General features: G+C 55.9%; 9 protein-coding genes across 9 annotated transcripts; 4 read left to right on the top strand and 5 right to left on the bottom strand.

Moving 5' to 3' along the window:
* Positions 1–451: 451 nt before the first annotated feature.
* Positions 452–4,397, top strand: CDEST_02206 (Putative inclusion body clearance protein Iml2/Tetratricopeptide repeat protein). Its single transcript, XM_062918365.1, has 3 exons — positions 452–964; positions 1,095–3,675; positions 3,733–4,397. The coding sequence occupies exons 2-3, from the start codon at positions 1,721–1,723 to the stop codon at positions 4,040–4,042; spliced, it is 2,265 nt and encodes a 754-aa protein (XP_062774416.1). The 5' UTR covers positions 452–964; positions 1,095–1,720; the 3' UTR covers positions 4,043–4,397.
* Position 4,398: 1 nt separating this feature from the next.
* On the bottom strand, positions 4,399–5,697 carry CDEST_02205 (Putative fatty acid hydroxylase). Its single transcript, XM_062918364.1, has one exon. It carries the CDS (start codon positions 5,425–5,427, stop codon positions 4,402–4,404), a length of 1,026 nt encoding a protein of 341 aa, XP_062774415.1. The 5' UTR covers positions 5,428–5,697; the 3' UTR covers positions 4,399–4,401.
* A 1,199-nt stretch (positions 5,698–6,896) lies between these two features.
* CDEST_02204 (Putative alpha/beta hydrolase-1) lies at positions 6,897–11,329 on the bottom strand. The gene has a single exon (XM_062918363.1). It carries the CDS (start codon positions 9,706–9,708, stop codon positions 7,042–7,044), a length of 2,667 nt encoding a protein of 888 aa, XP_062774414.1. The 5' UTR covers positions 9,709–11,329; the 3' UTR covers positions 6,897–7,041.
* Positions 11,330–13,770: 2,441 nt separating this feature from the next.
* On the bottom strand, positions 13,771–16,505 carry CDEST_02203 (Putative BTB/POZ domain-containing protein). The gene has a single exon (XM_062918362.1). It carries the CDS (start codon positions 16,058–16,060, stop codon positions 15,107–15,109), a length of 954 nt encoding a protein of 317 aa, XP_062774413.1. The 5' UTR covers positions 16,061–16,505; the 3' UTR covers positions 13,771–15,106.
* Positions 16,506–18,981: 2,476 nt separating this feature from the next.
* Positions 18,982–20,326, bottom strand: CDEST_02202 (uncharacterized protein; the record flags this gene model as incomplete). The annotated part of the gene is made up of 6 exons (XM_062918361.1): positions 18,982–19,082; positions 19,139–19,316; positions 19,375–19,493; positions 19,545–19,881; positions 19,947–20,165; positions 20,225–20,326. 6 exons carry the CDS (start codon positions 20,324–20,326, stop codon positions 18,982–18,984), a joined length of 1,056 nt encoding a protein of 351 aa, XP_062774412.1.
* Positions 20,327–21,472: 1,146 nt separating this feature from the next.
* On the top strand, positions 21,473–22,941 carry CDEST_02201 (Putative peptidase S26B, peptidase S24/S26A/S26B/S26C, lexA/Signal peptidase-like superfamily). Its single transcript, XM_062918360.1, has 4 exons — positions 21,473–21,690; positions 21,757–21,971; positions 22,044–22,098; positions 22,167–22,941. The coding sequence occupies exons 1-4, from the start codon at positions 21,610–21,612 to the stop codon at positions 22,332–22,334; spliced, it is 519 nt and encodes a 172-aa protein (XP_062774411.1). The 5' UTR covers positions 21,473–21,609; the 3' UTR covers positions 22,335–22,941.
* Positions 22,942–23,036: 95 nt separating this feature from the next.
* Positions 23,037–24,534, top strand: CDEST_02200 (uncharacterized protein; the record flags this gene model as incomplete). Its single annotated transcript, XM_062918359.1, has 3 exons — positions 23,037–23,477; positions 23,539–23,780; positions 23,840–24,534. 3 exons carry the CDS (start codon positions 23,037–23,039, stop codon positions 24,099–24,101), a joined length of 945 nt encoding a protein of 314 aa, XP_062774410.1. The 3' UTR covers positions 24,102–24,534.
* A 577-nt stretch (positions 24,535–25,111) lies between these two features.
* On the top strand, positions 25,112–25,581 carry CDEST_02199 (uncharacterized protein; the record flags this gene model as incomplete). The annotated part of the gene is made up of 2 exons (XM_062918358.1): positions 25,112–25,239; positions 25,302–25,581. The coding sequence occupies 2 exons, from the start codon at positions 25,112–25,114 to the stop codon at positions 25,576–25,578; spliced, it is 405 nt and encodes a 134-aa protein (XP_062774409.1). The 3' UTR covers positions 25,579–25,581.
* A 1-nt stretch (position 25,582) lies between these two features.
* On the bottom strand, positions 25,583–26,735 carry CDEST_02198 (uncharacterized protein). The gene is made up of 2 exons (XM_062918357.1): positions 26,213–26,735; positions 25,583–26,159 (listed from the first exon to the last, which is right to left on the bottom strand). The coding sequence occupies exons 1-2, from the start codon at positions 26,292–26,294 to the stop codon at positions 25,666–25,668; spliced, it is 576 nt and encodes a 191-aa protein (XP_062774408.1). The 5' UTR covers positions 26,295–26,735; the 3' UTR covers positions 25,583–25,665.
* Positions 26,736–27,172: the final 437 nt, after the last annotated feature.

The raw sequence follows: 27,172 nt of genomic DNA, 5'->3' as shown, positions 1-27,172 counted from the left end.
CACCAATGACTTTTGAACAAAGTGCCTCAAGGACCGGAGCGGAGGGAAAGACGCGACACCCCCGATTACCAAAGGGAGTTTGGGGATTGCCAAGAGCCGAGGGTCCCGATGACCCCGGGCCCTGTCCCCCCACCGCCCGCAGCGGCGGATTCATTGATAATCAGTGAAGGAAAAGAAAAAAGGACTCTGGGTCAGTGGATCAACGGGTCAATGATGTGCAAAGTGCGAAAGCGGATGCGGATGCGGACGCGGACGGCTCAGCCACTGGTCAAAAGCCCGGAATACGACGCTACTGCTGCAGCTCTCGTAACCTTCGCTCTCCTCCCTAGGTATTGTCACTGACGGCGAATAGGCTCTGCCTGTTCAAATCTTCGGTGAGCTGCCTGTTCACAAATTGCGCTATTCCAGAGGTGCTCGCATAGCTACGTCAACAAACTCGAGTACCGAGCAGCACAATTGTGCCTGCGCCTCTTCTTCCGCCGACTTGCCCATCTCACTACACATTCTACCGCCTCTATCTGTACATTCAGTTCATTAAACAACTCATACTGACTGACACGCATCTCCGTCCAATCTGCCGAACCCCGCCCTGTCCCATCCTTCAACTGGTGGACTCGCCGGCGCATAAACGAGAAGCCCTTAGCCCCAGCTCTAGGAACTCGTCAAGTCCATTCAGTCATCGACTTGACCGCCGCCGCCTCCGCGTGCCCCGCGCCACACGGCAACCAAGCAAGTAAAACTACCCTAACTAAAGGCAACCAGACTTGGGCTTCTTCTGTTCCCTCATCCCCTGAAGCCGAATACGTGTATCCAGTTGGATGAGCTGTACACATTTGCACACACACACGCACACACACATACACATAAACACGCATCTCATACGTTGCCTGTCAATGACGGCCGTTGCGAACGACTCGTCCGTCTGACACTACTTGTTTCTTCCGTCTTCCTTGCCAACTGTTCAGTACGTGCATCCCTACATGTACTCGGCCATGCCTTGGCACTTGTCCCACTTTCCTTTCTCACTCTACGTATTCCCACGCAGTTTTCTCTCCTTCACTGCTGACCTCACACCTCGTCCTTACCACTAGCAGCCGCATTCTCTTCGTCATCGGCAAAGCTCACTCAGCCTTGCTTGCTCGTGACACCGACGACATCCCACCTCTCCCTCACTCCGCAGCGTCTCCCTCCAACATAGTTCAGACCCATCTACCAAAGTGTCCTACTGTGTATAGGTCCACCGCTTTCGGCTCTCCAGTTCTCCGTCTCTTATGCTGTAGACCTCGCCTCTTTTTCTTTCGACCGTCCGGGGAGCCATTTATCGCATCTCGTGCCCAATTTGTAATACCACCACGGGTTACCACAACCGCAGTGAGGCACCAGATCAGCACTCTTCAGCATCCGTCACTGGTTAAGACAGTCAGTCACTATCGCCAGTCGGCAACCAAGATTCGGACTATTCGACCCGTGTTTCAGCGCCCAAGCCCGCCGTCTGGGATCCGCAACCTCTTGCCAGCGACTCACCGGAACACTTCCGATTTCCAGCGGCCTTCACAACAGCTCCGCAGCGCCCGACCCCAGAGGTTTGGGGAAGGAGAAAGAAGAGAGGAAGACGGGGAAAAAAAGACCTCCCAGCAGGACAGCTTTCACACGTTTTCCCGCCCGCAATTGTTCTACATTTCGGACGTTCACCACGTGCTCAGCCTCCTCACCCTTCACAATGAGTAGGCTCGGCTCATGGTTCCGGTCGTCGGCCAAGGCGAGCAGCAATGCGAGCCCGGCCTCGTCGTCGCTCAACCTCTCCTCCAAGGAGCTGTCTGCCAAGGAAATGGCCGATATTGAGGACGCCATGACGGCCGCCGCCTTCATCATGAACGACGACATTGACGGCGCTGAGGAGCGTCTGCGGAAGGGCGACTCGGCCTTCCACCAGCTGGGCATGTCGATGACGACGTTTCTCCGCTCCGTCCTCGGCTTCGAGAAGGAGGTCATGAATGAGGCCTCGAAACGGCTGGCCGAGACCGAGGCCAAGGCGTGGGCAGACTACAAAAAGGCCGAGCGCGAGGGGCACGCCTCGAGCAGCAGGATCTACCCACCCGGCACCGAATTCCTTCTCATCCACGCCGAGTCTCAGCTTATGGCCGCCGTCGTCGCCGTCCTCCATGAGAGCCTGACCGAAGCCCTCAAGGGCTTCTACAAGCTGCGCAAGGCCTTCGTCACCCTGGACGGCATCATGCTGCAGGAGGCCAAGGCATTGGAGAAGGACAAGGCAAAGGCCGACCCGCCGCCGCTGCGGCAGCTCATGAGCGACGGCAAGATGCCCGGCAGCTTCGACGACCAAGAATTCGCCAGCCTGGACCGTAACGACGACAGCGACCTCGAGTTCGTCGACGCCAGCGAGGTCGCCCCCAAGTCCGGGTCTGAGACGCCGGCGGAGAAGAAGCCGAACGGGCCGGCTGCATCCGAGGCCCTCCCGATCCAGGAGCTGGCCGCACTCGACATGAACTCAGGCACGTCGACGCCCTCTTCGGGCGACGCGAAGCTCGCACCCTTGCAGGTTTCGTCGCAAATGGCGGACGACTCGGACACCGAATCCGGCGTCTTCTCCAACCCCGTAGACGCCTTCATTCACAGTGGCGCCAACATGTGCTTCGGCATGCTCCTCTTCATGCTCAGCATGGTGCCGCCCGCCTTTTCCCGCCTCCTGTACGTCGTCGGCTTCCGTGGTGACCGCGACCGCGGCGTGCGCATGCTGTGGAAGAGCACACAGTTCGACAACCTCAATGGCGCCGTGTCGGGCCTGATCCTCCTCGGGTACTACAACGGCCTCATGGGCCAGGCGGACATCACGCCCGCCGAGCGGGACTTTGACGCCGACGCCGAGATGGTCGGGTACCCAGCCGCCAAGTGCGAGGCGCTGCTGGCGTCGATGCGGACGCGGTACCCGGACTCGCGCCTGTGGCGCGTCGAGGAGTCGCGCGTTATGGCGCAGCAGCGCCGGCTCGCCGACGCCATTCAGCTTCTCACGACGGGTGAAGAGTCCAAGATGCGCCAGGTGACGGCACTCAATTGCTTCGAGCTGGCGCTCGCCGCCATGTCGCACCAGGACTGGGAGCTGATGCAGAAGACGTTTCTGCGCTGCCTCGAGCTCAACGACTGGAGCCACACGCTATACTACTACATGGCGGGCTGCGCAGAGCTTGAGCTCTACCGCGACGCCTTCCACGCCGAGAAGAAGGATGAGGAGGAGATGCGGCGGCGCAAGAAGAAGGCCGAGGAGCTATTCCGCAAGGCGCCGACCGTTGCCGGGCGCAAGAAATTCATGGCGCGCCAGCTGCCGTTCGACACCTTCATCACGCGCAAGGTCCAGAAGTGGGAGGACCGCGCCAAGGAGCTCAAGGTCGACCTGGCCGATGCCGTCGCCGTCAGCCCCGCCCAGGAGATGGTCAACCTGTGGAACGGCACCAAGCGGATGAATGACGACGAGCTGCACCTGTCGGTCAAGAGCCTGGAGTGGGAGCGCTGCACCCTGCCGGCCGAGGCGTTGGCGAAGGTCAAGGCGACCCCCGACGAGTCCTCCATCCGGTCCATTTGCCTGGCGGCCGTCTACAGGACACTGGGACGGTTCGAGGACGCGAGGACGATTCTTCAGACTGAGGTCTTGAACGCGGATAGGTGAGTCGGAGCATGCGCCCGAGAAGGGAGAGAGAGCCAGATGCTAACAATTTGCAGGGCGGCATTCAAGGGCCCTACCAAGGACGAGTACCCGTTGCCCATGGCACACTACGAAATGGCAGCTGTGGCCTGGTTCGAGGCGTGCCAGCCGGAGAAGCGCGCCGCGGCGGCTGACGAGCCGGCGGATGCCGAGGGCCAGGCCAAGGCCATGGCGGCCTACCGCAAGACAAAGACGGACGAGTGCCAGGAGTGGCTCGACAAGGTCGTCGCATGGGAGGCTTTCGTCTTTGACGCAAGGCTGGGCATGCGCGTGCAAGCGGCGCTGGAGACGCTCAAGTGGTTCAAGAACAAGAACAACTGGTCATAGATGGCATCGCCCCAGCCTCTCTCCTTTTGGGGCTGGGGGTGGAGGGGTACAGGTTTGTTTGACTTCCTTTTCTGTTTCCGCTTTTCACTCTTGGGTTAGGATACGCAGCAAAAGAAGCCGGAGTAGCTCTTGGACTGAGGCGCAATTTGGATCTCGGTCTCGCGTCTGCGTATTGGATTGATGAGAGCGGGTGAAGATATTCGTCGGTATATATTTTATACACATGCTTAGACGCCCGTTCTCGCTGTGTATATGGGCGCGGGGGTTTTAATCCCCAAGAACACATTACAAGCAACTGTTCCAACACTAGAACAAGCATTCTATTCGCAACATAAAGAGAGAGGAGACGCTGACCGGGTTCAACCACTCTTTTTCGCTTTACGGCCTCGATCCTTCCTGAACTCCTGAATCCCAGTCTGCACGAAACCAGCCCCACTGCTAGCGGCTTTCTCGCTCCTCTCTTTAACGCGGTGCTTCTCCGCCTCAGCGCGCATGTCGTCGACGACGTCCTGTCCCCGGCTCGTCCCATGCGCCCAGTCCAGCACGCCCCACGCGCCGTAGTTCCCGCGTCCCCCGCCGGCGTAGTGGATCGCCGTCCGCCGTGAGATGCCGCCTATCACAATCCCCGGGATGACGCTGTATCCGGACATGGCCATTGTCTCCTCGACAGTGCAGAGCCCGACGAACAGGAAGTACGTCAACAGGTGCGGTCGCAGGACCAGTGCCGGGAGGAAGCCTGGCACAACGCGGTGCAGGAGGAAGGGGAGCGGGTGGTCGGCGAAGAGCATCAACGAGAAGGGCGGCGCGTCGCGGGCGTGGGCGTACGAGTCGTGGAGCCTGCCGATACGAGCTGGCGAGAAGCGCGAGAGACGGCCGCCGGCGCGGGCGTGGAGGACGCGCATGTGGATGTAGTAGGTCAGGACCTCACGGGCGGCGATGAGGAACGCGATGTGCTTCATGAGCTGGAAGGGCAGGGGCAGGGCGGTGGAGGCGCGGAAGAGTGGCTTGTGGAAGCAGGAGGCGTAGGCGAAACTCACGCCGCCCTCGACACCGGCGGACAGAGCGAGGTTGAAGAGGGCCAGGAGAAGGGTCCTGAGGAGAGTCGGGCCGTGGGCGGGCGGGATGGCGGAAGCGCCGGCGGTCTTGATGGATTCCGCGATGGAGGGGATGAGGGTGTCGAAAAGGAGGAAGGCGAGGGAAGGGAGGAGCCAGAGGGCGAGGCGGATGGCGAGGGTGCCGAGAAGTTGGACCTTGAGGGGCCCGTGGGAGAGGACGAGGGTCGTCCAGGTCATGTAGAAGAAGAGGAGGTTGAGGGAGGTTGTCCAGGATGTTACTGAAGGAGCAAGGAAGTAGGAGACGATCGGGAGAGAGAGCAGGATGTCCATGGTGGTGAATTTTGCAGTTGCCGATCCCGTAAAACTGTGGTGTTGGACGAATATTGATGGAGCAAGTGAGTCGGTTGTGAGAGAGTCGGAAATGAGTGAGGTGGGTATAAGCGAGCCTCCGACTGAAGCAGCTGGCCGGTGATGTGTTCGGTGGCCGGCTCGAAGTCGAGGTGTTGATCTTGTCCAAAGTCGAACGCAGCAACGGAATCAACAACGCGGCGGTGAAATTCAATTGTTTATGTGACGGGGGGCTGCCCCGTTGGATATTACTATTACTATGTAGACGGTAAGTGGGAAGCAAGCATCGAGGCAAACACGTTGGCAGTAATGACGTAGGTCCATTCGGCACAGGGTCTGTGAGTGTGTGAAGGACCGTTGTCCTACTTAGGACTAGCGCCCATGGGCTGTACCGAATAGAACATTTCGCAAGAGTTTCAACGTACGGCAAATGAGCAGCTTTAAGAAACCTTGCCACTTACCTCTTTCGTGGGATCTCAGCTGCTCATTTCCAAAGGGGGCACGTCGGCGCACGTTCCGGACGACGCGCAGTCGGCTCTGGGTTGGGCATTGATCCGGCCGGAGACAAGAATTTGGATATCGGGCCGGAGCCGAGGCCGGGGCCGGAGCCGTATCGATTAAATGCCAGCAATGGATGACTGACTGCTTCGGCAACATGCGGAGCTCCTAGTGACAATTTCCCCTCCAATGAGCAAGACACGCTTGGTCCCATATTTACAGCAAGCGGGGCCACAAGATGATGGAATACTAGTAATCAGAACGGGGAGAAAATTTCCATCAATCACCATCCAAGGCGAAGTGCTAGAGTGGTTAATAGGTATGCCTCGAAAGCATATGGCTTCGGCCGCGCAAGTTCGAATCTTGTCTTCGTCGTAATCTTTTTTGGTTTTTCCTCATTTGCACTGAGGATAGAGGTGCACCCTCTTCTTTTCTTTTTGTATGACAGCTTTTAACCATTCTATTTTAGCCAAAGCCGCTTGTCGAACTAACTTTCAGACAATCTACTATGTTTTTCAGTTACACGTACTGTTTTGCTCAATGGCTTGGTCCCGTCATGTCCTTGTTAACGAACGTTTTTGGTAGAAGCACACTTGACTCACCAGATACTTAGCCCAAACTCATCACCGAGATAAACAAGGCAGTGATGTCCACAAAGGAGATCGTATTAACACATTATTCGGCATACGCGACCCGCAACACGCACGTCAGACCGACGCCGTACTGCCATATACTACATGCAACCCTCTACAAAGCTACAAAGAGCACTGCCAGCTCTACCATGAGGCCTCCAGTTCGCCAACTGCCCCTGGTCATTTGCCGCTGCTGCTTCGTCTCCCAGAAGCACCTATCCGCCCTAAAAGCGACCTGACGCGCTCGACGCCGATGCTGTACAAATAGTGGTATACAATCCGCACATGGCCCCCTCGAGATATTATAAAACTCCCCCCTATGTGGGTATGGATATAGATGAAAATGTAGGTCAAATCATAAGTAGTGAAAGGTCATTCAGAAAGTGTCCGAGATACCGTCTGCTAGGAAGACGCTTGGATCGGAGGCAGTCTCGCACCATCGCCGCATCGCGCTCGCATTCCCTCTCTATCGCGTGCCGGTCCTCCGTCCGCGGTCGTCCTTCTTGGACGTGGCACGCAGCCAGTCGTCCCATTCCTTGCTAATTTCCATGAGCACGGCGCCCATGACACCCGCGCTCGCCATCAGGCCATGGCCTTCGCCCTCGAGAACGCGGACTTCGCACCGCTTCATCGTCTTGCCGAGCCATTTGACATTGTCGACCGGCACCCGGGTGTCACGGCTGCCATGGTGGATCACGACGGGCCGTGTGATGTCCACGTATCGGAAACCGATGGTGTGTCTGCGCTCCAGGCAGACCAACAAGTCGACGGCAGGGTTGGCGCCAGTTGTCGCCAGCTCCCAGATGGCATGCGTCAGTCGAGTGTCGTAAATTGTTTGGCGCTCCTTGTCCATCAATGCATCCGATGCCGCGGCCATGACATGCGCATCGGCATCATAGTGACCCTGCGCCGAGGCCGTGCCCGTCGGCCTTATCCTATCCATGTTCTCCATGGCTGTCTGCGCAGGTCTTCCCGAAAGGTCGTCGCCTGTGCTGGTTTGGTCGTACAAGCCGAGGTTTTCCTTGTCGAGGTGGGGTGTGGTGTCTCGCTTGCTCCCGTGCGTCGCTGGGGTGTCCCGGCCAGTAGTGACAGTGGATTTGCGCTTGCTTCGCCTAGGGTTCTTGGGCAGCGAGCTCGTGATTGAGCTACTCGTCGCCGACATGAAAGAGCTGTTGGCAGCTTTCAAAAACGTCGCCGGGAGCGCTCGCAGAATACGTTGCGAAGTTGGAATCGCGTTGGTCGGGGGAAGCGCCTGCGACGTGCCAAAGACGTTCATCTGCGAAGGCGGAATCCACGGCGCAAGCAAGTGGATCTTTCCACGGATGTGCTGAGGCATTCGGAGAGCAGTCGCTAGCGCGTAGATGGCGCCGGCGGAGTGTGCGAGAATCGAAAACTTGGTAATCTTCAGAGCCTGGCAAATGGCGTAAACGTCGTCGGGCCAGCTGAGCGGCGTCGCGGTGCCATCAGCGTACGATTCGCTGTCGCCCACGCCGGGTCTGTCGGGGGTGATGAGACGTAGCTTGAGCGTCAACGCGAGCTCGTCGTAAAAGCCCGTGATGTATCTCGTCAACCCCATACCCACACAGCAGAATACGGCAGAGCCATCCGCGTCTCCCACCTCGGAGAAGGAAATCACTCGGCCGGTCTGCGGATGTCGAATCTTTTGCGATAGTCGAGGTGAGCACAGATACGACTCGACGGCATCGTCGATGGAGTCTGCACTGCGAGGGCGCTCATAGCCGGCGGGCATGCTGTTGCGATGATCCGGTGACGCAGCAGAATTGCGCGAACTGGCCGACTCCTCTCCTTTGGGGCTCAGCGGCTGCGAAAGCCGCTTGAGCCTGGAGCTACTGCGTTTCATCTTGATGGCTTCACCTGCTTCGGGCGTATCACGTCCTGGTTTTCGTCGGTTCCTGTCGGCCATCTGCTCCTCACGACGACGACCCTGAGCGACAGCGGGGAACGGCGCGCTGTCTTCGACGTCCTCTTCAACCAACGGCCCACGTGTCCGGAAGTCTTCGGTGTGTCTGGATTGAAACAATGGGCGGCTGAAAGACCTGACGGATGCGTCGGCCGAGACCCTGGCCAAATCGTTTTCGGAAGCGTGGCGAGACAAGTGCTTCCGCCGCGGTACCTCACCCAGGGATGTCTGCTCCTCTCCCTCAAATATAATGTCGTTGTTGCCGTTCCCACTCTCTCTCTTTGATCTCGAGGACCTCGTCGACGTCCTCTTGGCATTGGCTCCCGTTTTGAAGAGTGATGAATCCCTGGCGGGGATCGGTCTCGGGCTGGCCGCTGGATCCAAGCTCGGGCTCGCCATTTCGAGTTTACGAGGGCTTTCCCGCGTGGGCGATTCCGGGCTGTGGGCGGGCTCTTCGCTAATGGGCGTCTCGGCGAGGAAAGGATCTGGACGGAGGGAGGCTCCCGTGAAGCTGCTGGAACTACGATCGCCGATGCTTGCACGCTTCTTTTCTTCTTTTTCTCGTAGTCGCTCCTTGGAACTCATATACATCAAGCCCCTATGGCTTCTGCCCTGCTTCTTGCCCCAGCTGTCGAAGGAGCTTTGCCGCCTAAGTTCTGGGGTCGGCGCAGAACCACGTTCTATCGAAAGATTGCCTATGCTCTGCGCATCGTCCCGCGATCCAAGGGAGCCTTTGGAAGAGGGTCTCGAGGAACTTCGTAGCAGAGACTTGAGGCCACCGGAAGCGTCGCGGGCGGGAGATTTGGGAGCGGTTAGGGGCGACAAGCCAGAAGGGGGTTTGGCGGTCCGGATGACAGGGGCGGCAGCAGCGACTTCGTCTAGGGGAACGTTGTTGTCGCCGCGGAGGTTCTCGAGCGAGGGTTGGTGAAAGGCGCCGTAGTCGACTCCAAAGCTACCTTGGCGAGGGGATACGGGCAGGGACAAGCTCGGCTGGCTGCGCTCAAAGTGGTTGTCGGCTGGCGTGGATATCACCGAGAGGCTGGTGATTAGGGACGAAATGACCTCGGGCGAACTGGGAACGGTATCGGCGGAGCGGCGCGATGGTGGTGGTGGAAGAGAGCGGCGACGCGGGTGAGGCTCAGGGGTTTGTAGGTTTCGGTAGCGGTGGGGGATAGGGGGGATAGAGGTTGGGTCGTAGCTGGTGTTATCCATGGCGACGAACAAAGAAAAGGAGGAGGAGAGTCGACAGAAAGCCCAGTGGCAGACGACGCGGGCTGCAGGACGGCACGGGGACCGGCCGCTGGATCCAGGAGTGGGCACGGAACCGTCGCTGAACAGCGGCAGCGAGCGAGCAGAGGGGGAATCTGCAGAATCCAAGGCTGACTGGCAGCGAGGGGAGAACCACCGAGCGTCCACTGTTTTACCGCGTGGTTGTCGTCGTCGTACAGGGAGAGTACTCGGTACGTACAGCAGGCGAAGGAAGTTCAAGTCTAGGAAGAGGAGGGTCCGGGCGACTGCACAACTGCGACGGTCCTAGTAAGAACAATGGGAACTGCTGAGCTAGGGCAGCCGTGGGCGGGCCTCCCTTACCGTGCGTCGATAGGGATCCGGGGCTACACCGCAAGCGTCGTCGGGTGGTGTGGAAAAGGTCGCTTCTTGCCCGGTAGCAGTCGATGGGTCCCCGAATGGTTGTTAGTGTGGCACACGCGCGCAGTGTAGAGGCAGGGCGTGATCAGGGGAATGTGCCGGCACATACACACACAAGCACATGCGCACGCACGCACGCACACACTCACGGCAGGACAAGGTTGGCGCAGGTACGCGATGTAGACAGTTGGGAAAGGAGCGCTGACGCACGAGGCAAGCGCGGCGACAGAAAAGTGGGAGGGGGCTAACGACCGGGGCGAGGGAAAGGCGCGCCCCAGTGGCTAGAGTCCCAGCAGCAGCACGGCCGGCGGCTTTCTGCGTTCATGCAAGATGGCCAGCAGAACCCAGTGTCGCAAGGTCGAGAGGTAGGTAATAGGTAAATGCGAAGTACTGGTCGCGTACCGCGGGTGTCACCAGTGTGCCGTGCTGTGTCGACGCTGTACGGCAAGGTAGTAAGTAGGTTCGGAAGGTATGGATAGGGCGTGTTCGTTCGTATGCAATGCGCGGCTGCAGCTGCAGGCAGGGTGAAGCGGAGCGCGTCGGGGATGGTGTCTCTGTCTCTGGGACGAATTGTCTCGTCTTGTCTCGATTTCTCGCGTTGATCGACCGAGAAAGGAGATCATGTACGATGATAAAGGGGGCCGTGCTCTCCTTCTCTCGTTGGCAGAGTCGACAGCAGTCCGTCCAAGTCGAGAGGGGTTGGCTGAGAGCAAAAGGTAAAGGAGCGAAAAGGGAAGCAAGCGGAATGGGAACGCGGAAGACGAGAAAGGCAGAAATGGTCAGGGTCGCATGGGCGTTGGGAAAGGGCAGGGCGTGGCGTCGCGAGCTTCGATGAAGACGAAGCCGGCGCAAAAAAAGTGTGGAAACTGGGAAATGGACTGGCGAGTTGCGACCAATCTTAGGGTCCGATGGAGATTATCGACTCGTCTCACCGGACAGGGTAGGTAATGTCGGTGCTGCGTGTGACTGTCGACTGGAAACGGCGTCTGCGGCCGGTATTATTATTAGCCCAGTCCACCAGAATGGAATCAGCCGCGTCTCTTTTCTGTCTTTTGCATTAAAAAGGCTGTGTCGTGTGGTATCAATCCAGGGTAGTAGTAGGACATGGATGGCATGAAGAGGTAGTGTGGTCGGAATCAGGGAGGAACGTAGGGGATGCCGGGGATGGGATGGGATGGGATGGGATGGGATGAGATCGAAAGGAATGATTTGGGGAGGAAAAGGGTCGGTCGGTGGACTGCACCTTCCTCCTTCCCATACGATTAACGAACAACACACTGGAACCTCCTTGGCGAGAGAAAAAGCAGAAGACCTCGTTCCTCCCTGCCGCCGTCAACCTCTCCAGGTGCACGGGACCGACAGAGCAGGCTACCTACAGGGGACGCGCCTGGGAGCCAAAACTCAGGCCCAAGACACGCGAAGGAAGAAATGAACGAATGCCCTAGACTGCCAATCACCAATCACCAAAACGTGGGACGTCAGCGCGCTCGTCGATCGACCGTCCGCCCATCTGCTATCCACGAGATGGACGTTGCCATGGCAGATGTGGCAGCTTGGAGTGGCATGTTGGCAAAACCCCCCCAAACTACGTTCCTGTCAATTTACCCCTGGACCCGAGCTCCGGCATTGGCCAATTCCCCAACTGCCTGCACTGTTGAGCTGCAGGCCGCCCGTGGACCCTCTTTTCCCCTTCGGCCCGGTGCGGATACCTAGAAGGTCCCTGTCGGTGGGACGAGGGGACGGAAAGCGCCTGAGGGCACAGAAGCTCCGAGTTGGAGTTTGGAACAAAGGCCGAGGTGGAAAAGGAAACAGACAGACAGGAACATCTAAAAGAAAAAGGGAAGAAAAATAAATATTGGTATGACGCAATGAGGCGGTCCGAGGTCCGCTCCGGCTGACGTACTTCGTCCGCCGTGCAGAAGCTTTCAGCATATGCCGGAGACTGCTCGCTCGGATGCCGAAAGCCTCCCGGACATGAGACAGACAGTTCGGATGAGGGCAGTGCGGGAAGAAAACAACGAGAGATGAGCGACTCACCTGCGCAGGAATACGATGGCTTCGAGGGTCGTTTCTAATTCCCTGTCTAACTTTTGGACGCACTCTTTTGAACCCCGCGGCTGAGAGGCTGAGAGGGTTACGTCGTGAGTGGTCGGGGTTGACCAGGCTGGATGCGCCGTTCAAGTTAAAGGACGGCGCCGTCGGCCCCATCCCTATATATAATATATCCCACCCTCGTCGATCCTTGCAGCGGCTCCCGAGAGCTGAGCCCCCCTCTGGTGTCTCATGCTGCAAAACACCTGTATCTTTGTCGCATCATAGTCGCTGCTCAATGACACGCTAAGTGAAGTGTTCCCCTTTACACGTCTCTACCTACACATTGTGTACCTGTGCGACCCTAAGAGGGACCGCCTTGGCTAAGCATGTCAGTCTGTACTTACACCGCACGACACACTACACATGCAAATGTCTTATTGCACTTCGTCCAACAGGGCGCGTCGCCCACGTCGGCAAGCACTCAAGCCGTAACAGGTTTGTCTGGTTTCAGTGGTTGTTATTGTTGTTATTGTTATTGTTGTTGTGTTTATTGCGTTTGTTGTGCTCCATCGACCTGACTGGGCTCGCCTTCACTGTATGCCCCACAATGTCTTCACATTCTGATCTGAGATTCGGGGTTTTGGACATCCATTCCTAGGACTAGTAAGTCTGAACGCTGAATGGTGGTGAACAAAGCCAGTAAACAGATTGCTCGATCATTGGGGGCGGAAGGGATCCAGCTTCACCGCAACGATATCGCTGCGCACGTCAACGTCGACGACGACGACGACGACGACGACGACGATGATGATGACGACGACGACAACCAGAAGCGAGCTACATTTCCCAATTAATCCAACACGTCGTATAGTATATGGCACGTACGACACCCTCACCGGTGATGTCGCACGTCGCTTCCGTAGCGAGCGTCACCACCGCAGGGAGCCGAGTGCTTCCATGTTGACGGGATGTCCGTGCCATCTGCGCATGTTCTTTGCCACTGCGCCGGGCAACATATGTATACCTAAGCAAAATCAACTGGCAAATGGTAGTTGGCCGTGGTCCATCAATCGTGACAAATACGGAGGTTTCCCAGAGTTTCTACGCAGGGATCGGCGCCTGTCTGGGAGCCGTCTCGCGTGCAAAATCAAAAGGGTAGACGGCCCCGTTCCTATGCTTTTTGTCGTTCGTGTTTCAAGGGAACAATGGGTCATCCGGAAGCTATCATCAGGCTCATATGCCGATAAACTGGTCCAATGTCGTCGAGGAGAATCATCAAGCCATAGGGTCCAGTAAGTGCCAGTAGCCAGGCGTCAGGTGCATTTGCCTCTCGTGAGGCAAGTTGACGAGGAGAGGACTGAAGAGAAAGGATTGAGTGTCGACATTCGGACTCATGGGTCTTTATTATAGAAATCGAAAAAAACCGTTCTTGGGTTTGGCAATTGTAAAATTTACGTGATGCCAAAACCTAAGGCAGTGGTTTGGGCTACTAGTCAGCTTGTCTCCCGCGAAGCTACCAGCAGGGCTTTATAGTAACTTCAAACTTGGACATGGAAACAATCACAGATGGATATGGACAACAGAAAGCAATGAGGTGGCCGAATTTCTCATTACCTCGCCCTGACGAGGGCTCAAGCCGGTCGAGGGCCAGTCCGCTGGGGACGGCCCCGACGAAGTAGATCGTCAAGATATCTATCCATCGTCGGCTATATCGCAAAAGCAGAAACCATTGCAGACCGTGCGTACCGTCCTCCCGAAAAAGTATCACCCAGGTACAAAATGAGATCCTCAAACATGTGGTGTGTGAAATTGTCCAATCTGACATGTTTTGTTTGTGTGGGAGATGTTCCGTTTTTTTGTTGTGTTGGTTGTTGTAGGTTTGGCGTGGCGAGCTAAGAGAAAAGATGACGGGGATTGAAGCGTCCAAGTCTGTCGTTCCTTGGATCACTGTTGATTGTACAGGTCCACCGCCCTTCCATGCTCTCGGCCTACCCTGGAGTCGAAGGCGGGCACATTCAGTGTTGCCTCTCGACATCCGTATATCAGGGGAGAAAGACGATAACAGAAACACACAAGCTGTATGGTTGCTGAGAACCATGCTGATGTGTGCTCCCAGTATGTCCAATACCGAGTGAAAACGCCAATCCTTTCTGATGGAGAGAGATGAGAGTTGTGAAGTGTTGCGCCACCCCGCAGGGTGTGTCGGTCCCAAGCAAGTCGGGTAGTTGACAAATGACCAGCTTGGTGCTGGGGATGGTGACTTTTTTTTTGTCGGTTTTGTGTTTTGGTTAAAATCCAAGGTAGCAAGCTTCTCGTTTCGGCTTTTCCTATTTCTCTCTCTGATGAGCCATGATACTTCTTTTCGCCGCCGCCTACGAGTGAACGTGGAGCAGGTACTAGACAAGTCTCAGAGGGTGAAACGCCAGTGGTGAGGGAGAAAACAACACCGAGGCCCGCGTGCTGTGTTCCTGTATCAGGCCTCGTGGTCCGAATTTGCGGGGAAATGGATAAGTCTTAAAGAAGAGCGGGAGGAGTGTTCGTTTGCGGTTGGTATTAGTCCTCTCGGACTCCGTTAAATCACCAGAAAGAAATTCGGCCAACCTTGGTGAGAAGTGGAGATGGGTTTTCCAAGAAAGAAAAGACAGCTCCCAAATGGTGTTTTTTCAATCTGGTGTGGGAGAGAGACAGGAGAAATAAACAGTCCGGCAGGACAAGAAATCAGACCTCCTTGGGATCGCGGTTCTCAGACAACCTCCTTTCCGTTTGTGGTGCAATCCTGGAAGGCCAAAATGACCAAATCGATACGAGGAAAAAACTGCCTGCGATTTAACGCCGTGGTGATACCATGCTCGCTTTGAAATTGCACATGTGTTTTTAGACGTCTGGTCTTGAGTCAACTCGAAACCAGCATCTAAAAGAAAACCCCCTCTCAGACGGTCTTGGGGGTTCGCGCGTTGCTGTGGTCGATAACGTCGTCAAGATGATTGCACATGGCCACGAACAGGTCGAAGAAAAGCTTGCTACCACCTTGCTCCATCTCAGTCTGCATGGTTCCGCTCCTCTTAAATGTCTTGCGACACCGGATGATCAGGGCGAGGTAGTGAGCGCGCAGCCGGGAGTCCGAGTCCGGGGTGTGGGCGTAGGCGTACTGGGCGGAGCGCAGGATGGTGCCGACGTCGATGCCGGACTGCAGGCCCTGCTTGCGCAAGGCCAGGCGCTTGAGCTCCTCGAGCCCGTACCGCTCCGCGGCGCAGTAGATGACGGTGTCGCGGAGGATGTGTTGCCCGCAGCTCGCGACGTACAGCGTTGCCTCGCTCGGGGTGTTTGTCGAGGTGGGCGTGGGGGGCATGGCGGCTGCGCGGCCACCTCTGTGGTTTTCGGCGGGGTTGGGGGATGTGTGGGGAGTTCCTCTAACGGCATCCTCGAGTTCCCAAGAGTTGCGGTGCCTGTTATGCATGAGGCGGGGGTAGTAGTCGCCCTTGTAGAGGTACTCGAGGACGGAGGAGAAGGTTTCGGGTTCTTCGTCGGGGAGGGAGATCCTCTTGCTCTGCGACTCAAAGAACTGGCCTCTGCAGGCGGCCTCGAAGAAGGGCGACTGGAAGAGGACGTCCTCGTGAGCGGCGAACAGCCGGCCCTCTCGGCCAACGGTCAGGGTGACGATGGGCGAGGGAGCCACGGACTTGTTGACGGCCTTGGCCGACTTGGTGGGCTGCGGCGCGGGGACGGCCGGCGGGGCCATGGCGGGCCTGTTGTCCGGCACGGACTGCTGCATTTTCGATAGCTTCTGGGGATCCCGGATCGAGCTCGACTTCTTCAGCCTCGACGTCTTGTCGACGCGGACGTTGGGGTCTTGCGACCTGAACGTGCGCTTGAACAACGACATAACGGCGGTCGGTTGTGGTAGGGGCGGGGGATCTGAAGAAGAGTGTGTTGTTCTTGTCGACGTTGTTGTGATGAGAAATGGAAGCTCGAATAGGGACAATGGGGAGTAAAGACAAGAAACCTAGGGCGATAGACGGCGCGTTGCCCAGGGTCCTTATATGTCTTTGTCTCCGAGATAAGAAGACTTGTAGAGACTGACGAAAAGAGCGAATAGAGGAGAAGGGGGAATGACGAAGGAGGAGGAGGAGGAGGGGGGAGGACGGGTGTGGTTCAGAGGGGAAGGAGAGCGAGGGTGAAGGAAGTGAGTGACGAGTGACACACAAAAAGATTGACTGGGGGTCCGGGGTGGGAGATGTCTCCTATGGAAAGGGGATTCAGTAATGAACGACCCAAGGAGATATTCCCAACTGCAACTTTGCGACCCTTTTTGGTTGTGAGTGAGGGGGGGGGGAGGGGGAGAACAAGAGGGAAGAGGGGAGGATGTGGAGGGGGACCTTTCTTACTTATAGCGTGCCGCAAAGTTGGTGATGTTTCTCCCGCGTCCCGGCTCTTCACCACTTCTTCAGAGGCACGTCATTGGCTGCCGTCAGCCCAACCGCCGCAATTTTTTTGTAGTGACGCTCGGGCAAAGGGTGTTGCGCAACTTGCGCTGGTGAAGAGCCGCGCCGTGATAGGACGCAGCGCAATAACCCAAGGTACTAACGTCGAGGTAGGCGGGACACTGACAGGGTAGAACAACTGGCGCGTTGCTGACGTTGGAGCCTGTTCTGAACGGCTCATGAACGCTGTTTGGCGGGAAAGTCCACGGGGAACCGGGCAGACATGGACATCCCAGGCAGGCATCGCCGCCTAACGCCTACCAGAATGGAACGTCAGTGACTTTGCCGGCGGTACATCGAGTGAGGAGGAGTGAGTGAGGACGAACTGAGCAGGCAGGAACTGCTCCCGATTCGACCCAGCACAACTGTGAAAGTGGCTTACACCACACACGCAAAGTACCTAGGTATCCACTTTGGTAGGTACGTACCTGTCCCCTCAGCCCACCTTATCCGCCAACGCCCAACCGCCAGCGCCTCCAACTCTCCAACTGGGGGAGTAGCCGCTAACTAGCACTTAATTCCCGTTTGCCTCAAGATACCTCAGTCAAACAGAATACTGCCCGCCCAAGCATCGGTACAAAGTGGAGACGACCTGACAGCCCTCAATGATCACCGGATCCTGACTCCTTGAAGGGGCCAGTCCAGACCTTCCCCTCTCCCGTCCCTTCTCCGATCGCCGAGATGACTTCCGGTGCGTTGGCAGCAGAGCAGAGGCACATAGGTACATGCGCGATGTATCTTTCCTCGTCCATCATGGAGGTGACGAAAGAGTCTGTCGGTCGGTTGGTCGGTCGGGAATGGCGGCCCAAGGACCTCAACCGCAAAGACACCTTACCATCGTCGCATGCGTTGTCGTCAGTCGCGCACGTGAGGGCGTCGGGAACCTCCCTCCCCTTTCCCTCCCCGTCTCTCGTAGACGTTGAGAGAACTCGCAAGAAGGATTGCCGAGACGCTCCTCGATGGTGCCATTGGCCCGCCCATGCTGCGGCAAGTCCTGATAGATACCCCGAGGGCCCAACAGGTTTCGAACTCGATCAAGTAGGTACCCGGGGGAATTTTGGCCAATTTGCCAACTCATCGGCGGCTCAGCTTCTGCCGTTCCGGTTGGTGAGTTCGTCCCCGTGGACGTGCACCGACTGGTTGCCATGGTTGCCATCTAAGTACGTTCGTCCTCGCAGGATCTGGAAGCTCGAGATGCTGCAACTCTTTCTGGTGGCTTGAGCCTGCAAAGAGACAGAGAAACGGGATTGGACGCGGCCTCAGGCTTTCTTCATTGATACCTCACGAGACCGACCTCGAGACCTGAACTTGCGCCTAGATGCCTTACCACGGGGTTCGTCGTCGTCTCTGCCTACTGTCTTTCCACGACTGAGGGCTCATCGGCATCAACCTTCCTTAACTCAACGCCTTTGCATTGGCTCCCATTAGTGCCGATGGAAGACGCGAGAGATTTCTATCGTCCTAGTGGTCTGTTTGGTTCCCCGCCAGCTACGGCCTAAATCATCCCAACTCTACACGAGCCGTCTGAATGACGTCTCTTTGAGGGTCAGGCATTTCGTTGCTTTCCCTCTCGGGATCAACTTCTAGACTCCTCGTCTCAAGAACCCCTCTTCTGAATAAGGAGAAAGGAAAGGAACGAGCTCGACTCCCTCATCCCTTCAGCTGACCGACCCCTGGATCCATGAGCCCCTCCTCTGACAAAACCATATCGTCGGCTTCTGGGCTCTCGAGATTGGCGTGTGCCGCTAGTCGGGCAGATTCAGGCACAAAACCTCCCTCGCCAATCACGGGGAGGCACCACGGACCCCGTCCCGCTCCGTTGCCCACCTCAATCCCTGTCCTCCGCTTGTCTTCACTCTCGGCAAGCCCAGTGACCTGCATCACCGCCTCAACACCGCTCCTTGACCCGTTTCCACCGTACTCCTCTCGCGTCCCGTCCCGTCATCGCCTATGGACCATGATACCATTACCTGGCAGCCTTAGTCGTGGGCTTCCTTTTCCAGCAATCACGATGCATTCGCCCCACGCCTTTGCCTCGGTACGGGAACAGGAGTTGTGTGTTGGAAGTCATGAAGTTCTAGGTTATTTTGGTAATCGTATACATCCTCGTTGGCATCTTCCCCACCGCTTCGAGGGGTTGTGAGGTACCATCATCGAATCCAGCCCGACGTGTGCCTTATCGCTCCTGCAATCTGAGGCATCCGTCCAAGGACTTGACAACCACTCTTGGCCAAGCCCGATGGAACCGGCCGCCACCGCCGTCCTCACCGCCCGACGCATGCTCCGTTCATCTCCGACAAGACCCGTCTGGACCGAAAGTCCCTCACTGGCCCGCTACCGCGGCAGCGGCGGCAACCCGTCTCGTGTGGGCAGCTCGGGTAATGTTCTCGCGCATACCAACGAGACCGTACAAGAATGCGTACACTGGCCAGCAGGTCAGCATTGTATCGTGCAAAGTCACTAGGTACCGGGGAACCCACTGATGGGAGCGAGGATGACGAATCCAATCGACGACGCCACCACGGCCTCACGGGATCCGACCTCCTTCTCGTTCAGCCAGTAAAAGGCATCGGCACCAGTCTCGAGCTTGCCGATGGCTGCCCAACCGAGATAGAGACCCGCGAAGAAGATGACGCCCAAAGTATGTGCTCCGACCGCCTGCCCGAATCAGTCCTGTCAGTCTGTGTTCGTTGCATCCATGTCCCGGGTTACTTACAAAGGGGCGCTTGATGCTGTTGAGATAGAAGATCTCAAAAAGAGAGATGATCGATGTCACGCCGAACAGGTTGAGAATGACAAAGGCCTTGAACCAGCCCTTGCCAAAGATCTCCGTGACTGACAGTGGCTCGTTAGATTCATCAACACCATCTGGAGATGACTACTTACAGGGTTCGTGCGGCCCGTTCTTGTGAGCATCCTCCAAGCGAGTCCATTCGTACCCCAAGGAGTCCCTGATCATGTAAGGCACAGCCGAGTCTCCAGATGGCTGGGGCTGGGGCGGCTCGCCATTTCCCTTGTCATCGTGTTCCAGTGTCACGAACCAGTAGATGACGGTGTTCATGAAGGTGAAAACAGTTGCGACGGTATAGAACAAGGTGAAGTAGAATTGTTTGCGGAGGCTGGCCATGTCATCAGGCAGCGACAATACCCTCAGCGCCCAGTATTCCCAGCCAGTGCGAGTTTCCTCGATGTGCGGATGGTAGAGATGAGTGTACGTCCACCCCTGAAAGCACAGGCCTGTGTCAGCAAGAACACAATGTCAAATGTGATGATTTCCAGTTGGCGTACCAGGACAACCGCGTGGTAGGCCAAGAGCAGGGAAAAAGTGACGACGGAGAAGTCAAAGACGACGCGCCAGTTTGAGTACGCAGACTCTTGGCGCAGCTTGTAGTCCAGCACCATAGCGCCGACTGCCGTTAGGTAGGCAACGACACCACCTCGAACCCAACACAGGAGGTTCTGGGGGAAACATCGCCATGGTGAATGACATGCCCGAAGAAAAGCAGGCTAGAGAAGGAGGTCAGTCGAAGCTAGAAGAGCACCCGAGGTGTGACTGAAAAACGCACATGGTCTTGTATCTGGCCGTAAGAGGCGGGTGTTGGCAAACCGCGGACATCGTCGAGGTCGGCGTGTCCATGAAGCAACGGGGTGGTGACGGAGGCGTTCATCACGATGGCTGGTAATGATCGGCGAAATAAAGTGGAAGTATGTCGAGGATCCGAATGCGGAAAAGAAGATGCGTCGAGTAAAAAATCTTGGGGTTTGGAAGAAGGACAAGACTGCTGCTAGGCAAACAACAAGAACCGAGGTCAAAGGAGAGATCGGGAGAGGTCGTGTCAGTGTAGGAAATAGGACATTGGACCGAAAAATAAGGACACCCGAAGAAGTCCTCGGACATACTGGTCACTGACTCTTGCTTTATGATGGCCAGCCATGACTGCCGTCGATGTGCAAGGCTGCCACCAGAGGAAGGCAGACAGTGTGGCAGCCTTGGAGAGAGGCACATCACTTTCGAGGCACGAGTCTGGTTGTTCCTGCCTGCTCCATGATGAGGGAAGGATTGAGTATGTGGTACCAACCATAATCTGGTAACTTTCCTATCCAAGGCAGGCAGGCAGGTAGTTAGTAGACACAACGGCCTGGCAAGAAGGAAGGCAGTTGGCCATCATGGTGTCGTTCACCACGTGGAAAGGGGTTTCAGCAGGAACACTGAGTTGAGCCGCCCTTATCGTCCACCTTCCTAGATCCGTTTACACAGCTTATCCCGGAAAACGGAGTGTGTAGCAGCTCAACCGGAAGCATCGCACCTTTACGTTGAGATCGGTGCTAAACTCATGTCGAATGATTAGATTGCGCTTTCATATTGCCCATGACTGAACTTTTGACTACAATAAATTCGGCCCGCACTGCTGAAGCTGCTTCACACATGCGTCTTTTTGATATATCTATCTAAACTACATTTGCTACACGGCAACTTCGGGTCTACTCTTGCGCCGTCATCACACGTGTTGACTTGTAAATTCCATTGATAAGAAGAATGAGAAAAGAAAGAGAAAAGAAAAAGCTGAGGAGAGATGATGTGCAACAAGAACAGAGACTGACCTACATCGGTAAACACTGATAAAGCTAGGAAGACGGATCCTCACAACTACCATCATCAACAAGAGGTGGTCTGTGCATAGTCTTCAATTTGGTGTCGCAAACTTGGCCGATAAGATAAGAAAAGGAACGTACTTGATGATCGTTGTGCCACGTTCCCGATTGTTAGAGCAGCTGGCCTGTGCTTGCTCTAGCTCTTGCGTTGCTGGCCAGAACTCCAAACTCCACGCTCTAGATCAGCTTCCAACATCGCGATCCGACCTCAGCTGCCGCCAGAACCACTACCACCACCATCAGTCACTGTCGTCCTCGTCGTTATCGCTGAATTTCCTACGATCGAGCGTCCCACACCATGCTGTCAAGTCTTGGTAACCCGCGCCAGGCGGCGTCGCAGCTGCTCAACTTTGCACTCATTCTCTCCACGGCGTTCATGGTCCGTTCCGCACCTTTTCTCCGGCTACCTTCCTGCTCTGCAACTCGTTACTAATAGTTGATAAAGATGTGGAAGGGCCTCTCTGTTGTTTCCGACTCTCCCAGCCCGATCGTTGTCGTTCTCAGTGGCTCAATGGAGCCTGCATTTCAAAGAGGAGACCTCCTTTTCCTTTGGAACCGCAACCTCGTCCAAGAAACCGAAGTCGGCGAGATTGTCGTCTATGAAGTCAAGGGGAAAAATATACCTATCGTCCACAGGGTGGTCCGGAAGTTCGGCGTAGGGTTCGTACCGCATAATCCCTTCCATCGAGAACCTGGGTGTCGTCCTGGTTAACTGATCGATTCTCTCTGCAGCCCCAAGGCAAAACTCTTGACTAAAGGCGACAACAATCAAGGAAGCGACGAGGAGGTATATACCAAAGGCCTTGCTCAAGCAAGAAGCAAGCAAAACGAGAGAACGTGCTAACCAAGACACAGTTGTACGCAAAAGGCCAGGACTTCCTTGTGCGGAGTGACATTATTGGCAGCGTCGTCGCATACATTCCTTTCGTCGGCTACGTAACGATTCTTCTCTCCGAATACCCCTGGCTGAAGACGGCAATGTTGGGTATTATGGGCTTGGTTGTAGTGCTGCAGAGGGAGTAGTAGAGGTTGCGGTTATGTGTGGGCGAACAATTGATGCCTCATTTCGACATTGTTAGCTGCATCGCTGCCGAGTTTGCGTGGCCGAGATGCCGGAGACGTTCAAGGCAGAGCTGATACCTAGCCAGTGGCTAATCCGCTGGCTGCTGCTTGTTACTCATGGCAGATCAGCAGGACCTGGGTCGTTGAGCGTCGATATACATGTTGCCGCCCCAAACGGGCACCATTTGGCCCCCCCAGCTCTCGATGGATCGGAAGTTATCCTTTCTGAAGCCCTGGTGAAGGCAAAGATCCCCAAAGTTCTCCTGGTTTGCTGTATTATTCGGCGTACGTGGGATGGCATGGGAGGAGTAATAGTGACGCCCAAATCCCTCCTTCGTGCCAGCAATCCAGTTCAGTGAGATCGATTGTGCGATTAATCGACTGCGTTTTCTTCGATCCTGTGGTCGAAGAGCTTTGCTAGGTCTCACTCACATTGCACTTTGCTGGGGGTATGTCTTGTCTAGGCAGCCAGCGGCGCTGTTGACAGGGGGTTCCTGAAAGGCCCATATGAGGAAAAGTCCGAAGCCAATGGCGAAGCCGTGATCTTCGCCGCCAAATGATCTTAACCAGGGTTCTTAGTATCCTGTTTGGTACGCGACTGCTATCGCGCCGGTGCCTGTCTCATGCAGGCCGTTTGAGCGGCACAGTCATGCCATGCAATAAATGAAATCGAAAATTTCTTCGCCCACCTCAGACTCGTGGCTGCATCTCTCTACTCTGCGGATTGGCACGGTCACGTCACTCTTTTCTTATATCTTTCCCGTCGCTCGTTCTTCCTCTGTGAAGGAACCTGTTAACTGGCGTAGGCCGCTTGCTCAACAGGCCTGTGTTCGCTGCTCACTTACACCCTTAGATCACTCGTTCGCTCTCGTCATGCCTCGTCAGTCGCAGCACGACATCCCCCATGGGTTGGAAGGATACGTGCCGTATGAAATCCAAGACGATCGGCAGGCGAGTTTCTACAACAGACCTTGGCACATCGCTAAGATTGCTCTTCGTGGCTGCAACATCGTCTTCAGCATCATCGTTATTGGTCTCACAGCACACGCTGCAGCGTGGCTGTGGTATTGGTCCCCGTACTTGCTCTGGTTCGGCGCATTTCCGGTTAGTACTTTCATGGCATAGACAATGGAAAACAAATCCTTCTACTGACACTCTGGTGCAGGCTGCGTTCGCCATCTGCTGGGACTCGGCCGAGCTCATCACTATCTGCGCGAGAGGAGGCAGAAGGGGAATCCACCCCGGTGCACATGTCGGCCTGCACCTGGTCTTCTGCCCAGTCCTTGCAGCAGGAATTGCATTCGAGTCTCTTCAACTTTGGTTCAGTGGCTATCCCGATTCATGGTACGGCGGAGACTCCATCGCCACAAAGCAGCACGCCGCATTGGCGTTCACCTGCCTGTTGTTGTAAGTGCACACGGCTGTCCTCTGATATTCACAGACGTAACCCTAACCAGAACTCGAAGTCTCATTCATTTTATCCTCTTCGTCCGAGCCTGTGTCGAGACTCACCAGCGCAACTCCCGTCCTCCCATTTACATGGTTCCTATCAACACGCCGACGCCACTGCAAGCCGCTGGATCAAATGCGGCTTTCCTGTGTCCGCCGCAGCAGACTCAACGTGCCCCGAATCATCAGAGCAGGGAAATGACGGGTGCCAACGGCACAGAGACAATGATATCGGATGGGCCAGACGGGACGTACTATGGCCTTGGAGCCCGGGCCTAAGGGGAATGCCGTACCGCAAACGACTATAGCGGACGTTTTGGCTGTATTGGAGGCCCGGTGTTCAGAGTTAAGGTCATGGATTGGCCGGACCAGGGCGCTTGCGAATCATACAAGACAAACGCACATTTAATGCTAATGAAATCCCTAACGTGACACCAGTGGCCCTTAGGATGAACTCATCCTCCAGCCTATGCTTTGGTCCTAGTACCTAGTTGTGTTGTTGGGAAAACATCCTTCAGCCGGTAGATTGATGTTTAGTCTGCCTCGGTTTCCGACATCACAGGCTCGCAAAGGTCCATCAAGGGAAGAGAATTAAAACGTATTGGCGATGAATGCATGAAGTTCTGGTCAATATTAGTCAGGCTTCGGGAATTGTTTTACAACCAGCCTTAATACGGCGGCGGCCCTTGTGCTCGATTCAGTCTCTAGAGACGGACTCGGAGGCTCAGGCGGAAACCATTACCCGTGATTGTGTACACACTGCGTGGGCTCCAGCGAGCCGGTGATAACGCAACTAAACACCATCTACAACCGAGAGCCATTTCATCGGAGTTAGAAGTGATGATGAATGATCTGGCTCAATCATTGCAACATGACTTGATGCGAAAGCGAGAGGCTATGCGATGACCTCCGCAGCCTCCGCAGCCTCCACCACCTTCCACCAGAACTCCATCCAAGTCCCCCATTGGACATCGCAGGCCCACGATGTTTAAAGCGCAGACCTTGAAAACGGCATGACCTTATTTCGGTTGTCAAGAAGTGATCTGTCGTGTCGAGGAGTCTATCCGGGCCAGCGATGTCAGCGGATCACGTTGCGGAGTTCCTCAATGAGCGGAGTGTGATGCTTGGCAGTACATTTTACAGTTCCTCCAGCGGAGGTACCAGAAAGCAGGTAGCATGTCATTGGTATATAAGAACTGATCGGGCGCATCGTAGAAGGATGAGAAACCAGCACACTTTCCAAATTACAACAGCCGTACCAACATTTACATCCCCTTTTCATTTACAAGATGTCATCCTCTAAAGAATCTCTTGGCCAGTGGGTTGAGAAGTGGAATGACCTGGTCTTCTATCAACCAGACGACCAACTCTCTGCCAAGACCATCGAGGACACGCTTGATGCTGCCGCCACCGTCAAGTGAGCATGCCCTACAAAACAGTTCCCCAGAATCCGAAATACTGAGTCTGACGTACTGAAAGAATCAACCACGACGTCCACGATTACAATGGCTTGGCCGGTGGCGTCAAGTGGTTCCGTACCGCCATAGAGACAACCTTGGACAGCAACCAAGAGATTCTGGCTTGGGATGCGCCGGATGGGTTGGGCGGTTCAGTCGTGCACCTCTCAACGTTCACGTCCAGAGATAAGACATCAGGCAAGGTGGTTAGGAAGAAGAGTCTGATAACCACGATTGTAAAGGGCATCGACGGCAAGAGGAAGGTCTCGGAGTTGATCGAGGTGGAGATCGAGTTTTAGATTGGGGGGGGGGGCGGTGTCTAAATAGCACTCCTGTGGCTTTGCTGCGGATGCTAACAAGAGATCAAACCAACTCTCTACTTTATACTACTCCCACTGCACGTCAAAGTCCTTGAAATGAACCTCGAGGTCGCCCTTTGCATCTTTTGCCGGCCGGGCAACCAGGGCGCCAACGGTCAAGTTCCAGTCCTTGCCAGACGCATCATCGTCTCCGTACACCCAACAAATCTCACGCAACGGCTCCTTAGTGCCATCCTGCTTCACGTAGTACACCCAGAGACCCAAGCCGAGCCCGTCGCGGCCCTTCTCGACAAGGACGGTGATGGACTTGGTGTCCTCGAAGCCGGCGAGCGGGGCAATGCTCCAGTCGGCCCAGCGGTCACAGGCTACGGTGCTGATCTGCGGGGTTCCATTGTAGAACTCCAGACCGGTCTTGATCCACCGCCGCTCGCGGCCAGAGAGGGAGTCGAATGTGAGGATGAGGCCGGCTTGGTCGTACTGCTCTGACCAGTCCGCAGAGAAGGTGATCTTAGCGGATTTGAATTGGCTCAGCGGCTTGGCTGGAACGGCCTTGATGGGAGCTGTGACGGTCAGAATGGGCGGGCATATGATACGGGCATTGAGATGACCCTACCGTTGTAGACGTTATGGGAAGGGGGCTTCTTCCAGACATCGGTGTCAGGAGGGGCAGAAAGAGTAAATGATTCCGAAGACATGATACGCGAGATGTAAAAGATGACGTGATCGAGATGTTCAATTGAGATCAAGGATCAAAGGGCAGTCTCAACGTGCGGATGCCGAGGTTTATGTAGGCTGGACCGCGAGTGGCTGCGTGGCGGCTCCAACAACAATGGTGTGGTGTGAGCCGGATTGACGCGGGTTGCCCCGCACTGGATATATAAACACCACGATGTACTAGGAAGACGTGCAGCACAGGGCCACTGATGCTCAACGATGGAGGCGGTCCCAAGGGCCGAGGACCCGTGAGCGCCAGCTGGCCAAAAGGCTGAGCAACTTGAAATTCCTACGGGCTCTGCAATATGCATTACGTCGTGTTGCGCAATTGGGTCCTGTCGAAGTCAACAAGGCCCGGCTGGGGCTTGAGTAGCGTGCACCCCGGAGGTAGGTCAACGACACGCAGACAGAGATGGCAAGGATGCAAACTTGTGACGATGAAACGTCTAGTATTATTGCACTAGGTGGCCTTTCCAAGTATTCGTGTGAGATGCTTACGAGGACAGAATGACTGATCGGGGTAACCTTCGCCGGGGGAATGCTCGCTTAGAGCTTGGTGTCGCGGGGGATGTCCAAGGGGATCCGGGCAGGACTCCACGACGCGGGGCAGAGCAGCGGCGGCGCGGCCCAGGAGTCGCTCGGCTTGCAGAGGAGGGGGAGAGATTGGCTGGCTGAGGAGGTTCGGTGGTCCGCTGGGTCTCCTGCCGGAATATGGAATCCTAGGTTGCTGCTGCGCCGGCTTGCGCTGACTATTTCCCATTCCAGTAGTAGTCTCAACACCTCCTACCTCTTCGATTGTCTTCTACGACGATGGCTTGTATGGAAATCGGCCAAGAAATATAAGCACTTTCTAGAATAG

Source organism: Colletotrichum destructivum, chromosome 2 (assembly GCF_034447905.1).
Source record: "Colletotrichum destructivum chromosome 2, complete sequence".
Classification (NCBI taxonomy): domain Eukaryota; kingdom Fungi; phylum Ascomycota; class Sordariomycetes; order Glomerellales; family Glomerellaceae; genus Colletotrichum; species Colletotrichum destructivum.
The sequence above is the reverse complement of the archived record's forward strand: the minus strand, read 5'-3'. Positions and strand labels throughout refer to the sequence as shown.

Excerpts from the sequence above, each read along its gene's own strand:
- CDEST_02203 (XM_062918362.1), bottom strand. The coding sequence starts at position 16,060 with ATGTCGTTGTTCAAGCGCACGTTCAGGTCGCAAGACCCCAACGTCCGC.
- CDEST_02206 (XM_062918365.1), top strand. The coding sequence starts at position 1,721 with ATGAGTAGGCTCGGCTCATGGTTCCGGTCGTCGGCCAAGGCGAGCAGC. Across the intron at positions 3,676-3,732 it reads GAGGTCTTGAACGCGGATAG|GGCGGCATTCAAGGGCCCTA; the intron begins GTGAGTCGGAGC and ends AACAATTTGCAG.
- CDEST_02198 (XM_062918357.1), bottom strand. The coding sequence starts at position 26,294 with ATGTCTTCGGAATCATTTACTCTTTCTGCCCCTCCTGACACCGATGTC. Across the intron at positions 26,160-26,212 it reads TTCCCATAACGTCTACAACG|CTCCCATCAAGGCCGTTCCA; the intron begins GTAGGGTCATCT and ends TGACCGTCACAG.
- CDEST_02201 (XM_062918360.1), top strand. The coding sequence starts at position 21,610 with ATGCTGTCAAGTCTTGGTAACCCGCGCCAGGCGGCGTCGCAGCTGCTC. Across the intron at positions 21,691-21,756 it reads TTCTCTCCACGGCGTTCATG|ATGTGGAAGGGCCTCTCTGT; the intron begins GTCCGTTCCGCA and ends TAGTTGATAAAG. Across the intron at positions 21,972-22,043 it reads GTCCGGAAGTTCGGCGTAGG|CCCCAAGGCAAAACTCTTGA; the intron begins GTTCGTACCGCA and ends TTCTCTCTGCAG.
- CDEST_02204 (XM_062918363.1), bottom strand. The coding sequence starts at position 9,708 with ATGGATAACACCAGCTACGACCCAACCTCTATCCCCCCTATCCCCCAC.
- CDEST_02205 (XM_062918364.1), bottom strand. The coding sequence starts at position 5,427 with ATGGACATCCTGCTCTCTCTCCCGATCGTCTCCTACTTCCTTGCTCCT.